This window comes from Sebastes fasciatus, chromosome 9, assembly GCF_043250625.1.
Source record: "Sebastes fasciatus isolate fSebFas1 chromosome 9, fSebFas1.pri, whole genome shotgun sequence".
In the NCBI taxonomy this organism is placed as follows: domain Eukaryota; kingdom Metazoa; phylum Chordata; class Actinopteri; order Perciformes; family Sebastidae; genus Sebastes; species Sebastes fasciatus.
Window position 1 is genome coordinate 11,841,556 of NC_133803.1, and position 14,183 is coordinate 11,855,738.

Sequence of the window (14,183 nt, forward strand, 5' to 3'; positions counted from 1 at the left end):
TTATAGGTCCTTGTGATTACAACACACAAATGCATCAAACCCTGACTGCTGCAAACAGGGAGCGCGCTCATTAATGGTAGCATAAAAATGCAAGAGTGGGTATTATAATTACAAGGCAAAAGCTTCCATCACACCTCCATCTGTGCTCCTTCTCGAGTATCCGAGAGTCTGAGTGACTTTGCAAAATGGATGAAGCTGCTTTTATGAAAGGATGAAATTCAAGATGTTACGGGCAGTAATTAAAAAGCCCATTTGAATACCACCACCCATAGGTTTTACAGCTGGCATGTCAAGTGCTTTTAATCTCCACACATTAAACCCTCTACACATTACATCACTATATGTGGTTAAGTCTACTGGCTAGAAAGACACTTTTTGGAGAGAACACAGTGTACTACTTTGAAGAATCATCAGCTTACTTGTAGGCATATTGTTGATGTGAAACGTGTGTGAATGCAAATGATTTGAATTAAGGTAATACAGAAAAGAAAAGAAAAAAACACTGAATAATTAAGAACTCTGTATGTGTTTTTTTTTTTCATGCCTGGCAGCTGTGGTTTTGCTCACATGGTTCAGGCTGTCACGGTGCTGTAACTCCTAATGGATGTAAGCTTTATATACTACTAGACAGACAGTGGGATTTAAATTAGCATTCTATCTACATTAGATCTGCATGACATGGATCATTTTTCTACAGCATGTGTAAATGAATATGTGTTATCCAAATGTACTTATGTCTGGATAGAACGTGTTACTGCGTGTTTGCTAACTGAATTGCTTATCTCTAAATGACATTTATTGAAACATTTTTCATTTCGGCACGAAGACACTGAGATTGTACAATGTACTCACCTGGATCTGATACATGATCTGCGTCATATATTTTTAAATACAAACCAATTATGGTACAGATGAATGTGTAACGATATGATACACTGAGATTCAAAGCTGATTTGATTCAATCCAGACAGAATAAGGGTTTTATATTTTTATTTTTTCAATGATAAAAATGTGACAGAATTAATAAATAATTTCAAGCCAAGATGTATGTGAGAGGTTATCGTAAATTATACTAAATGGCTGCAGATAAAGAATGTTTCAAAAATATAGAATTAGAAAGATTAGACCAGATAGATGGGCTGTACACATAGAAATAGAATTGGAGTAGAATGGACAATGAAGTGGTGGCGCTGGCGCCACTTCATGTGGCTGTAGAGGCCAATGCGTGAGCCACACACTCGCCCGCAGATGGGGCAAGGGAGCCCAGATGTTGTTGTAATACCAGCTGCCCGCTCGTGTCCTTGGGCACGCCTTTCGGTCCTCCTCTGTTGGGTGGTGTGGTGTATTTGTTTGGTCGCTCTGACACAGGTTACCTGCCAGGCTGACCTATCAAGTGCCAGATGTTCCAGATGGGTGGGGTTTATGTTGCAGCGCTTGAGGAGGTCTTTAGTGTAGTCCTTGTAGCGCCTCTTTTGTCCGCCAGCAGCCCGTTTTGCGTTGCTGAGTAACCCATAGAGGGCTTGGCGGGGCAAGCGGTGGTCGGGCATGCGGATAGTATGCCCTATCCAGCGGAGATGTTTTTTTGCTAGTGATGCTTCCATGCAGATGGAGTTGGTCATGGAAAGGATCTCTGTGTGAGGCACCCGAACTTCCCAAGAGGGGCCGAGGATATTTTGGAGGCATCGAATGTGGAAGGCCTCCAAGCTTTTGATATGTTGTCTGTATGGGGTCCATGTTTCTGCCCCATAGAGCAGAGGGGATGCACATACCGCGTTGTAAACAGCCCTCTTGGTACTGATCTTTAGGTTTTAGATTTCGAATACCCCCTGCAACAGTCGCAATGGCAATGGTACACATAAAAATGGGCGCCGCTCTGACCATCCTGCTACGTTGATTCTATTTGGAAATGTCCATTCTACGCCTTTTTTTATTTCTATGGCTGAATCTGTATTTGCTTTATTCATCATCAATTAAAGTGACTGTAATATCTCAATCTACAGTGTGATGTAGCAATATTCAGTTACTTTACATATGTTATGTTTTTTTATATTTGTAGTATGCATGTGACTTTCTAATTACTTTCACTGAAACTTTTTAACCGGTAGTTTTGCAACGAGAGTCTTTCACTTTTGGCGGTGAGTGTGAGGTTGTTGGTGGCGTCATAGCTGTGAACGTAGGTGTAGCAGTGTGTGAACAGTTTATTTGTCGGTGAATAAATGCTACGAAACTCCAACTCCACTCCGCTCAAGCGAGCCGGAGACCTGAGCCAACTTTCTGTATCTTGCAACTCCGGCTCCGCCTCTTAAGGTGGGCTGTTAAGGTGGAGCAGCTTTTCACCTTATAGAGACGAGCCGCTCCTCTGAGCCGCTCAGCTTTTGAGTTTCTTATTAACATTTCTTTTGACCGTTTTAACTGATAGCGTTAATCGGTTAAAATGCTTAATGTAGGTTAACGGTTAAATGGTTAATTATGGACATCCCTAATTTGTATGATTGAATTTGTGCTCATTCAAAGACAGTGTAATGAAATGCTGAATAACTTTTAAACAGCTCAGTTATTTTTTTTTAGAATAAAGAGGTTTGTTTACCTAAAGGGGAATAAATAACAAAAAATTGTTATTTTAAAGATTGGTATCGGTATCGGCCCAGAATTTTGCGATGGGTGCATCCCTAATTTGAATTCCTTTTTGCACCACTGATCTCAATTAAAACACCTCATCACTGCTCCTCCTGGATTTTTCTTTTTTGAGCGAACCGCCAGTTATTTCATGAATCCACTAATTTGGCCGCCTAGGATTCAAACAATCCTCAGATTTAACAGGCTTTGGGAGGGTTGTTCCAGAGGGCTGCTGTGGCAAAGTTTAATCAGTCACTGATTAAAAGCTGTGGAATATAAGACAGAAAGTGTCTGTCCCCTCAAAGATGGTAATTATCAATTTTAGATATTTGCCTACACAAGATGTGGAATAGATTGGAATTATTATTTCCAAAGACTAGTAGGTCAGTTGAGTGGTCAACGTAGGAGTACATTTTAAAAATCATGTTTTTCTCCCGAAACGCAATACAAGATAAAAAAGCCGATACTACACAGAAAGAAATCTGCTAAAACCTTTATTCAAATAAGCGTCATGGGGTCATTATTCAACACAATAATGTGCTCCTTTGTTTTTAATTTCCTTTCATTTGAGCTTATTATTTAAAGTAATATGACCTTTATCGTCCAGTGCATTTGCTTTTCAGTATTCTGTTTCAACAGCAGAACATTTGTCAATGGTTAACACAGGTCTTTTGAGAAAAAAGACAAACAAAAAACATGTAATGTCTCATTTCTTTTCCACCACCAACCTGATATAATAACAAACTGTTAGAATAAAACAGTGACGGTGAATGTCCTTCAACAAGAGGGCCATTTACTAATTGTAGACTGCTTTGCCTTCACAGGAACAGTTTTGGTGGAAAACATGCAGATAAATGGCCACTCCCAAGGCCCAGACAAAAGCATCTCACTGACGTTGCTGGACAACTATGACTACTGGGTGATACTGGAACCAGCACGACAGAGGCTCTACCTCAACAGCACCGGGCGCATTCTGGACAGAGACGTGAGTACAGGACTGAGGGTGGCGATCTGTATTGAGAAATCAGGGAAAAATAAAGTCACACTTGTGTTTCTGTGTTTTAAAGTAAATATATTTTCTGTATTTTTAGCTTCTCTTGTGTGAACTAATTTTGCGGATTAGAGAACAGTATTTCACACAAACTTACACACTGATCTTATGGTCGTGATCAAGTGTTGTATACGCACACAGTATCTGTTTATATGTTAATCGGAGGTGAGTCAGTTTCTTCACATTTATTTTTATCAGGTTTACATTTACTAATAAGTCAACATCATTATAATTTCTGTGGCCAGTGTGGGAGGCCATCCAAATGATAAAATAAAGCATATTCAAATGTTTTAATTGGCTATTTAAGGTGTTATGGTTATTTGTTTTACAGAAGCATTGACACCGTTTTCAAAAGAAAAGCAGCCAATGAGCCAAAAGACACAAATTTTCTGAAATTGTTGTGCTTGAATAAACACTCTCATTGAAAAGTGCTTTACTATTAGCCTGTTATTTCTTTCAGGAATCTAAATGTACAAGACAATATAAATTCATATAGAAAAATGAAAATGTGGTACCAAAAATTACGATGTTTTAGAGCTCCTCCTACATTTTTGAAATGAGGCTTTCTGGTATTTTGAACCGTGATCATATTTGTTATTTTACTGACTAACTACCACATTACTTGAGTCGATGAAGCACCTGCACACACGGCAGAGATTGATTAGAAACCTGGAAGAGGTGTCAACAGCACTAAATCCTGGTTTCTATCACAGTACTTCAGCAAAGCATATCCAGGTTTCTCCAAATCACGATAAGGCCTCATGCAGGTTTTTGAATCCAGGATATGGTGTTTACATGTTTAGCACATAACCAGGATACTCCTGTTGTTTGTCACTTTGCTCCTTTTATGTAGTTCTTTGTCTTCTTTCATGCTTGATAAATCCAACCTGTCATGTGAGATAGCCTAAATTAGTGTTTTGCAAATTTGACTGACAATAGCAATCAACTATTACCCCATTGCTCCTTCATTTTAATAACAATTTATTCAATTTGTGATGTTTTTCATTGCTGTTTAGCTACAAAGAAAAAAATATACTAGATGTAATGTAGCAACCAAGTTGGTGGTCATTGGTTTCAGTCTAGCAATAATAATTCACCCCCAGTGCTAAATATGGTAAGTGAATGAATAAGTGCAGATACTGTGTCTGTAGGTAATGTGTTCAGTTCAGTTCTCCAGGGTATCCAGTAAACCGGCGGCACATACAGATCAGTTTAAATGGTACAGTATAGGATGGGAGGTGTGGGATTCACCGGGTGTTAAGTGGTGTGACTGCCGTGGGAAAGAAGCTGTTTTTGAAGTGCCTGGTTATGGACTATGAGGATGGAGCTATACATGGAGCTACTAATGGGAATATCTCAGAGATATGGCCAATTAACAGGAGAAATGAAAACTGTGGGAGGAGCACATGGGAGTCAAACCTTTGCAAATGAGAATGACAGAGGGGGAGGGGTAAACTAACCAGGCCGCTTTACACCGTTGCTGTTTCTAAATTCAGATGACGTCTGACAAGTAGTGGTGGCAGTGACACAAGCTACTGCTGTCCAGCATGCATTTTAAACAGAACATGGCACAAGGCTCGCAGCTCTACGTTTGATCAGACATTTTTAATAATTTATTATATGACATATTCAAAAAGTGAAATCAGGCCGCACACTGCAGCTTAAAATCAAATCAAATAAAACAATATCTGTGATTCGTTTACACAAATACTATTACACCATATCATCCAGACTTGTAGATTCAGTCTGGATGAATTCAATGTCAGAATACTGTTTGCCATTGATTTAAGTATATTGGTTCAACTGATGGATGCACAGACATGAACAGACATTTTTTGCCAAAACCTCCCTCCCCTCTCTCTTGCATCATTTGTATTGTTTGTTTGCTGTACTGGTTAGGTAGCTTGTTTACTGGAAGTATTTAAAACCAGTGCAGCAGCTCTCATGTTATCATCTCTGATGAAGTACATAAAGTATATTGTTCTTTAGAATAGGGAATTCAAACATGTATAACAACATTCAAAGTAGTACTCACAGTAAATGACATGTCTTTCTTTTCTCTCTCTCAGCCCCCCAACTACATCAGCACCATCGTGGTTCAGGTCCAGTGCTACAATATTCTTGTTGGTACCGTCATTTTGCACGAGGTGCGGATTGTTGTGAGGGACAAGAATGACAACACCCCCAGCTTTCAGCAGCCACGCTACTATGTAGCAGTAAACGAGGTAAGGGAGCGACTCCTGTTGTTCATTTTTCGTTGATTGGACAAGTTTTTGTTCATTTTGAAAAAAAGAGCCAAACCCAGTGAAAATTGGTGCGGTCTATGTTTTAGTTTCAGACCCATTCATCTCATGCCGAAGCCATACTGGGTACGTCAGCAGCGCGTGATAGCTGCTGAACCTCTTGCTTTGTATGTGACGATTTTTGAAAAAATAATCGACCAATTCCCAGTGATTATCGAATAGTATTTCCGGAGCTGACGGGAGAGCTAGCAACAGACTTGGCGAAGGTAGCGGAAGTATACACGTGTGACTACGTCCGGTTTTCAAAATAAGTCGTTAACGAAGGGAACTGTATGTACTAAATACATATATGGAAATAAGATTGATTGGATTATATTCACCAGCAGTATAAAACATTACATGTCCCTTATAAATTATAAAGAAAATACCAGGGAAATGTATTTATTCTTAGATTTTTTGGGTTGCTGGAAAAAATTTAATAAATAACACCTGACAATGACTGATATATTTGACTTCAGGACATCTCTGACTACATACATGTTGAAAATCTAAATTCTTACTGTATTAATTTAGATATTTTCCAAAGTAAAAGTCTCTAGAAGTGTATGATTCAACTTTTTCCCCATGGTCTAGTGTTAAAAATGTTAACACAAATCACAATATATCGTAATATCAAATCACAATACTTAAAAAAAGAAAAAAAAACGTAACTTAAAACTTAAAAATCGCAATACATATCGAATCGGCACCGAAGTATCATGATAGTATCAAATCAGGAGATAGGTGAATCGTCCCAGCCCTGCTAAAGAGACAAATTAAGCCGTTGACTCAATATGATGGAGGAGCATGACTATCTGAGTTTCTAGTTTGGTTCTAGTTAACTACACATTGTTATGTTTCTGTTTGGATATTTGACATAATATCAAGTTAAACATCTTCATCTTTACAACAGTTCTGTACAATGTGGCTGTGCAAACCAAAGTACTACTTCCCTGTAAGATATAACAGTCAAGATATTTGTTCTTTTTTTTTCAAGTTTGTACATTTGACCAATATAGTGTGTATTCAAGTGGCAGGTCAGGAGAGCATTCGGGAATATTGTTGCAGCCTACTCGGCATTCATTTATAAACGTCTAGTGAGCATCAGGCGGGACAACCTTTTGCCTCCAAAACAAACCTGCATCACCTGCAATGATTGAAAACAATTCATCAAATCTTCTGACTTTACAGCCAGTTGTTTTGAGATTAGGGGCTAATTCCCTGCTGACTTTGGTTGTTCACACTGTGTAATGTACATTGCGTGTTGGAAACTCCCGTCACAGTGTGTTATCATGGCCATATGCAGCTGCCCCGGCACTATAGTGAGTCATTCTACATCGCTGTCAACTTCTCCCCTGAACAAGCTCTCCTGCTCACTGCCTGGTCCCGTGGACTTTGCTAAGGGCTCTGGGGAACAGCAGTGGTTCTCATACTTACTTTTTATTATTCTGTCAGCACATAAGCCTTCAGACTGCTGCTGACAGCAACATTTCCCCTTTTTGATATTTCTTTTTTCCTTTTGTATACTAATGGGGTGCAGTGGCAACAGTAATAGCTATATGCATGGCAGGCTCTCTGCTGTAAGTAGATGTTGTACTCACAGGGGGCTGTTTGAGCTGTTGACTCTTTCTCCCTGCTCTCGTATTTCTCTCTAGCTCACACCAGTTGGAACGACCATTTTCACTGGCTTCTCAGGAAATAATGGAGCTACGGATATCGACGACGGGCCCAATGGACATATAGAATACGGCATCCTTTACAACCCCAATGACCCGGTATATGGACAAGTCACGCCATGATAAACACCCTCTACACCATTGTAAATTTCCTCAACAGTCATGACTTATTGCTCACATCCACCTTTCTTTCTGTCTTCACATATCGACTCTCCTTTTCTTTCAGGCATCTAACAGAACAGTGAGTGTTGCAAACACCCTTTCAGGACACATTACTCTGGCAGAGAGGCTAAACTACGAGGAGAGGACTCGCTACCTGGTTTTGGTCCAAGCCAATGTGAGTGACTTACTTTTTGTTTGCAAGTGTTTAGATCAGTAACGGCTCAATATCAAAAGATTTAAAAATGGACCTCATTTTATCCTTTTTGTTTGAGGTTTTTGTACCTCAGCATTGACCTTGAGGGTAAAGAACTCTCAATGCCACTAACTAGATATCTCAAGTTGAGCTTTGTATTCAGTAACAGCAGCTGTATTCATACGTTTTCATTTGGAGTGTGGAGTTGAAGCACTCAAGGACCTGCTTTTTTGCTCGGCCTAAGAGAATAACAGTGTTTCCACTGTATTTCAGATCTTTCAGTTATTTTAGGGGGCGGATGTTTTGAACATGAAGTCAATAGTTTGCTGCTTCAATGAGCTCAAGTCCTTACACTGCATAATTTCTGTTCAGAGTGCAGTTTTTAGGGCAAGGTCTGGGGCCGTATTCAAAACGCTTCATGGTACAAAGAGTTGCTCCCAATGACACAAATCTAAGAAAATTCTTAGAGTTATGATGTTTTCTATGAATTTGCCCTTACAGTTAAGACTAGATCCTGGCAAAGATAAAAGTTATTCACAAAACAAACATCTTAGCCCTTAAGAGAACTCCTTAGGTGAAACACTTTTAGGAGTAGAGAGGAGGACTTTTACGAGAATCAGAGGAGAAAATGGCGGAAAGACAAAGAGGACAATATTCTCCAAATGATGAATGAGTGAGTTGATGAAATAGATAAAATATTAAAATTACCAGCATGGTAAAATGTTTTCAAACATTTTGTGGGCTACTTTTAAAGTATGTTTTACAATTTAGTCAACAGAGATGTTATTACATAAAATATTATTCACTAAATCTAAAAACAATTTTTTTTAAATGGCTTTTAATTAGAGTTTTTCTTTTTGTTTTATGCTTTTATTCATTGATTTATTCTCAAGATTTGTATTCATTGTCTTTATCTATGTTTCTATTTCTTGGCTGCCTTGAACTCTTTAATTTGTGTTTGGAGAGGGCACAGAAAACTGTGTTTTTATGTCTGTAAAGCACTTTGTAAACTTGTTTTCGAAAAGTGCTATATAAATATTGTTGTCTATTATTATTATTATGATTAGGCCTACCGATTTCCCTGTCCATTCTGTGCTTATTCCTGGGGCGGCTGTGGCTCAGAGGTAGAGCAGGTCGTCCACCAATCGGAAGGTTGGTGGTTCGGTTTGGAAGTGTCCTTGAGCAAGACACTTAACCCCAAATTGCTTCTGAAGGCTGTTCCATCGGTGTGTGAATGAGTATTTAGATTAGATCCTGATGGGCAGGTTGGCACCTTGAATGGCAGCCTCTGTCATCAGTCTATGAATGGGTATGTGAATGGGTGTAAAGCACTTTGAGTGGTCGGAAGATTAGAAAAGCGCTATATAAATGCAAGTCCATTTACCGTATGCCCATTATCATTAAGGGGCTGATCACACCAAGACACGTCGCTACATGCGCCGCCGCTTCAAAAACGCCTGAGGGCAAAACAGCTGATGCGCCTGGGGAGCAAGACTGCTCTCAAAGATTTTAGCTTACATGAAACCATCACAACATGAGATATGAATTCCCCCTTCGCTCTCACAGTCTAACAGCTAACTAGCTGCTAGCCCTACCGCAAGTACCGGAATCTAAACAGGAAGGAAGTGGTAAAGTTAGTAGTAAAGTCCGCCTCTTGCTTGATTTGATTGGCTGCCTGGACCAAGAGAGACATTGACGAACGGTGCGACTATAAACCACGTCTAAAGACAGTTTTTTCCCCAAATTTGGGGTTTCTGTCATTTTAGGTATTTTTATCACAGTGATTAATGTTCAAATGTTAATTTTTCTGATAAGTTTGGTTTTAATTAGTTATCTGATGCAATAAAAAGGGCCTAGGACGTCACGATTGGCATCTGTGAGTCTCTTGCTGACAAGCTGCGGCCGTGCTCGGCTCACGATTGGTTCGGGCGGGTGATCTCAATACCGCCGCTTCACTGCCCGGTCACTACTGCTCAGACTCAGGCTCCAAATGACATCAAAATCTCAAGAGGGCAGCTCCCGTATACGGGATATTTTGACTTTGCTTCTGTACAGTGGGAGGAAATGGAGACGTGTCGTCCATCTTTATATACAGTCTGTGCATCAGCCCTTAAGAGTGCATTTTGCATCAGAGTGCATCAACCAATCCCACCTTTTTAAAAGAATGTATCCTACCTAGCAACCACACCTCCTCACTCCGATAAAGGTTTCTTTTACCTTCCTTGCTCAGAGTTGCTCTGAGAAGTTTCCTAAATCATTCCTAAGCTAGGACTCCTTGCTGGAATTGTTTAGGCTAAGTAGCTCTCTTGGAGTATTCTCAGAACGTTTGTGAATACGGCCCCTGGTGTATATTTTCTCTCTCTCTTTTTTGAAATGTAATCATCATTTAGCAAATCATCCTTTTCATTTTCAGTTTTACCAATCATAAGAGGGATTCTTGTTCCCTTTTCACATATTAACAAGAAGTAATTAGAGATTCCTCAGTTGGCAGTCAGTAAGGACATCACACAAACAAACTCTTTAACTCACATTTAACTAATACTAATTCAGAAATCGCTCACGGTCAGCAATATCAAGCAGAGAGGATTGAACCCTCTAGGGTTTCTTTACAACTTACGTTTTTTTTATTTTTTTCATTAAAAGCGATTGAAGCTGTCTCTGAGATAACTGTCTGTAGTCTGTATATACCAGAGCAGTATTTGCATATCCAAATTAATTCACGGATGCGTAATTATGGATTTTACTTGAGGGCGGGACTTTTCCTTCACACTCTCACGGGGCAACATGGCTGTGAAAATATTGTAAAACAAGTAATCCCAATGATGTCAGTATGAGTTATGATGAAGGCGGTTTTATGCTCTTTCTCTAGTCCTTACCCTAAGCCCATTAGGCAGTAAATGTCTTTTGACCAAGAGCTACCGCAAAGCCACTGGCCAAGAATTTGACTTCAATTAAGAGAAACACCCAGACTGGGATTTAAGAGTTCCCCATTCCTACATCAACAGTGTTGGATGCTTCAGAGTCTTTTTGTTTGAAAGCTGAGCGTCTCAATATACAGAACCTTTCTTTACAAAACAAAAAACAAGCAACAGTTCTCATAATTCACATTATTATAATCACTTCCAGATCACTGATTAAATAATCACTTACCCTATGCAGTGGTCTTATATTACACTCTGAGTGCTGCAGAAATGAGTCCTAAAACTTGGAGATGAGTTAGCATTTTAACACTTCCGGTTCCCCCAATGTCAATGTTTCTTTTTAATAGGCTTTTAGTTTGATGCCTGAAATAAGGTCTGTGGTAAAAGAGATTTTAATTATTATTAAACCCAATAGAAAAATCCCATTGGCTTTTTGTCGAGGGAACCAGGGCGATGCTAACTTTCTGGTTGGCCTACAAAAATATGTCATCCCTGGAGCACTCTATACCAGTGTTTCCTAAACCATCGCGACCCGATTCACAATAGGCCTTATCTATAAATCGTGAGAAGAGCGAATTTGTTCGTAAATGAATATTCCTGAACAATATTATCTTGAATTGATGAATCACATCTTTGTTTTATGCATGTGTTATTGAAAACATATACAAATGAGACCAATTAATATATTTGCACAGTTAACCAGAGTTAAATTTGTTTGGCGACCTTAATAAAATCTCCTGGGACCCACCTGTGGGTCCCGACCCAGGCTTTGGGATTGACTGCCCTATACTATAAAATGGAACTACTGCAGAACAGATAAGCATTTATCAGTTAACCCATCTCCTATTGTCTCCATTTCCTGCATGAGGGAGCAAAAGACTCAACCCTTTACTCTGGCAAGAGGTCCTCCAGGGATATTTTTTTTTATTTTCTCTTGCAAGAGGACGTCAGAGTAGAGAAAGAAAGAAAGAAAGAAAGGAAGACATGGTATTTGCTAGAACTCTCTGCTGCTTGTGTCAAGAGTTCAATTACACTAACAGCGCGGATCTTTGAAGTGCCGTCCTGCTCACTTCTCAGGGTACCATTCTGGGAAGCAACAGTACCACAAGGGGGAACCTTTAAGGATAGCTGCTGAAAAGACACGCTTTATTGCCAAGAATCATTTGCTTAATAAGAAAAGATTAAGTGGAATGTAAAAGAGCCGTACTGCTCAATCTGGTTTGAAGTGCTCTGATGATGGGCTTATTGTTTGCATCATATCATCTCTTCCATACAAATACATGGACAAATGGGAGTACTAGTACATGAGTAATAGTTGACAAGCTCTCTGCCAAGGATATGGATTTATTTATTATGTAGCAAAACATAAAGCAAATCAAGCAGCCAACTTAATCTAACATTATGCTTTAAAAAAGACAATAATTATTAGTTTGTTTGGATGTTTTGTATCAAAATGCTCCAACAACTTATTTTTAAATTGTGTATTTTCACAAGTTTAATTATCTTTTTTCAACTGCAGTTTGTCAATATTAGTTTTATTTAATAAGATAATTTGTTTGCTCTGTTCAACTTAGTTTAATAATGTTCTACTTAAAGCAGAAGAAAATGTGTTCCAGTACGCTTTCCTGCAGCCAAAAAAAAATGGAAGATTAATAACCGAATTAAAGCAGGACTGTGAGCTTCCATAACGGCCACCACTGTTATATATGCTGAAGAACAGCCGCAGAGATCTGTCATGGTTTTAACATGTTCTATTGATTTTAGCTCGAGCAGTGTGTAGCCCCAGTGCACGAAGTAACGACTCGCCTGGGACTTTGAAGATTGAAATTGAAATAATTTGTTCGTCCTCCAGGACCGCGCTCCGTACCCCCCCAACAGACGAACGGCTACCACGACCCTGACTGTGGACGTTCTGGACGGAGACGACCTGGGCCCCATGTTCCTGCCTTGCATTTTGGTGAACAACACCCGCGACTGCAACCCCCTCACCTACCGTGTTGCTATCCCTGAATTCACTGAACCGGTAAGAACCAGGTAGACAGGCAACTGTGAACACGCTGCTGTTCCACAAGGTCATGTTAACAAGATTCCTCCTGTTAATACTATGTGCATATTTGTTTCTTCATGCACCTAGGGTTGTGTTTTTATCTCCTGTCATCCTGTGTGTGCATGTTCATTGTGCCGTGTGATTCAGATGTGTGATACATTTTGTGCTGCACACTGTACTGTACATCCCTGCTAAATGTTAAACTATGCCAGACCTGTTAACTAGCCTAATTGTCCGCTTACACCTTGTTTTTGCCTCCACACCTGGAGGCACAGTAAGCTTCGCTGTTGTGTCTCAGCATGGTAATTCCAGGGGCATTTTCTGGTCTGTTGGACCAGCAATTAGAGCTGAAGGCTGAGCTGACCTGGGATGACTGCCAAACACTACAGGAATTCATACAAGCAAGAAAAATACAGAGGGAGATGAGATAAAGAGAAATTATATGTACATTTATAAACACTTTATCTATGTCTGTAGAAATCTATATCCACTGTGTATTTCTATGCATGAAAAGATCTGAACTGAATTGGACTGTGCTGAGTTTTTGTATTGGACTAGACTAGACTAAACAAAACAATCTCACCTCAAGCTCAGTTTAGTAATGTTTTGGAGGTTTTGATCATATCACATGATCTTCATCAGTCTGATGGACGTGTACACTTTCCATAATTCAGAGCAGCTCTGGGACTTCTCATATAGGTTGATTTTGACAGTTTATTGTTGGCCTTGGAAACAGCAGATGACAAAACAATCTCAACTCAAGGTCTACTTGCTCGCTTGTTTGAGGGGTTTGAGGGGTATAACACAGTCCCCATCAGCAGTCTAGACTAGACTAGAGTGGACTGGATTGAGTTGTATTAAATTTAATTGGATTGGACTGGAGTAGTTTGGATTTGATTTGATTAGATTTACTGGACTGGACTGGATTGAGGTTGGCATTGTGGTATTCTCAAACCAGGAAGGTTTGAGAGTTTGCATGTTTTCTGCATCATCACGTGGGTCCTCCTCCAGTTCCCTCCCACCGTCCAAAGACACAGTATAAGAGGTTGAATTAGGGTGCTTTCACAAGCCATAGTCCGTTTGGCCTTTCCGGATCAGAGTGAAATTGATACTTTTTGTTTGTTTGCTATTTAGTCTGGTTTGGTTTCACAATGCACAAAATAGAGTCCAAATAAAAAAAAAGGGACGACTTTAGGGTCCAATGAAATACGTTTTATTTCTTCCAGATTCTGTTC

General features: G+C 39.6%; 1 protein-coding gene across 4 annotated transcripts in view; it reads left to right on the top strand.

Annotated features, from left to right (window-relative positions):
• Positions 1-14,183, top strand: part of LOC141773910 (protocadherin-15-like) — a 316,265-nt gene that overhangs the window by 148,541 nt on the left and 153,541 nt on the right. For all 4 annotated transcript variants that reach the window (XM_074646072.1, XM_074646070.1, XM_074646069.1 and 1 more), the window contains 5 exons: positions 3,441-3,601; positions 5,737-5,892; positions 7,605-7,724; positions 7,852-7,962; positions 12,754-12,924. In XM_074646072.1, coding sequence (XP_074502173.1) covers positions 3,441-3,601; positions 5,737-5,892; positions 7,605-7,724; positions 7,852-7,962; positions 12,754-12,924 — 719 coding nt within the window. The remainder of the gene's footprint in view (positions 1-3,440; positions 3,602-5,736; positions 5,893-7,604; positions 7,725-7,851; positions 7,963-12,753; positions 12,925-14,183) is intronic.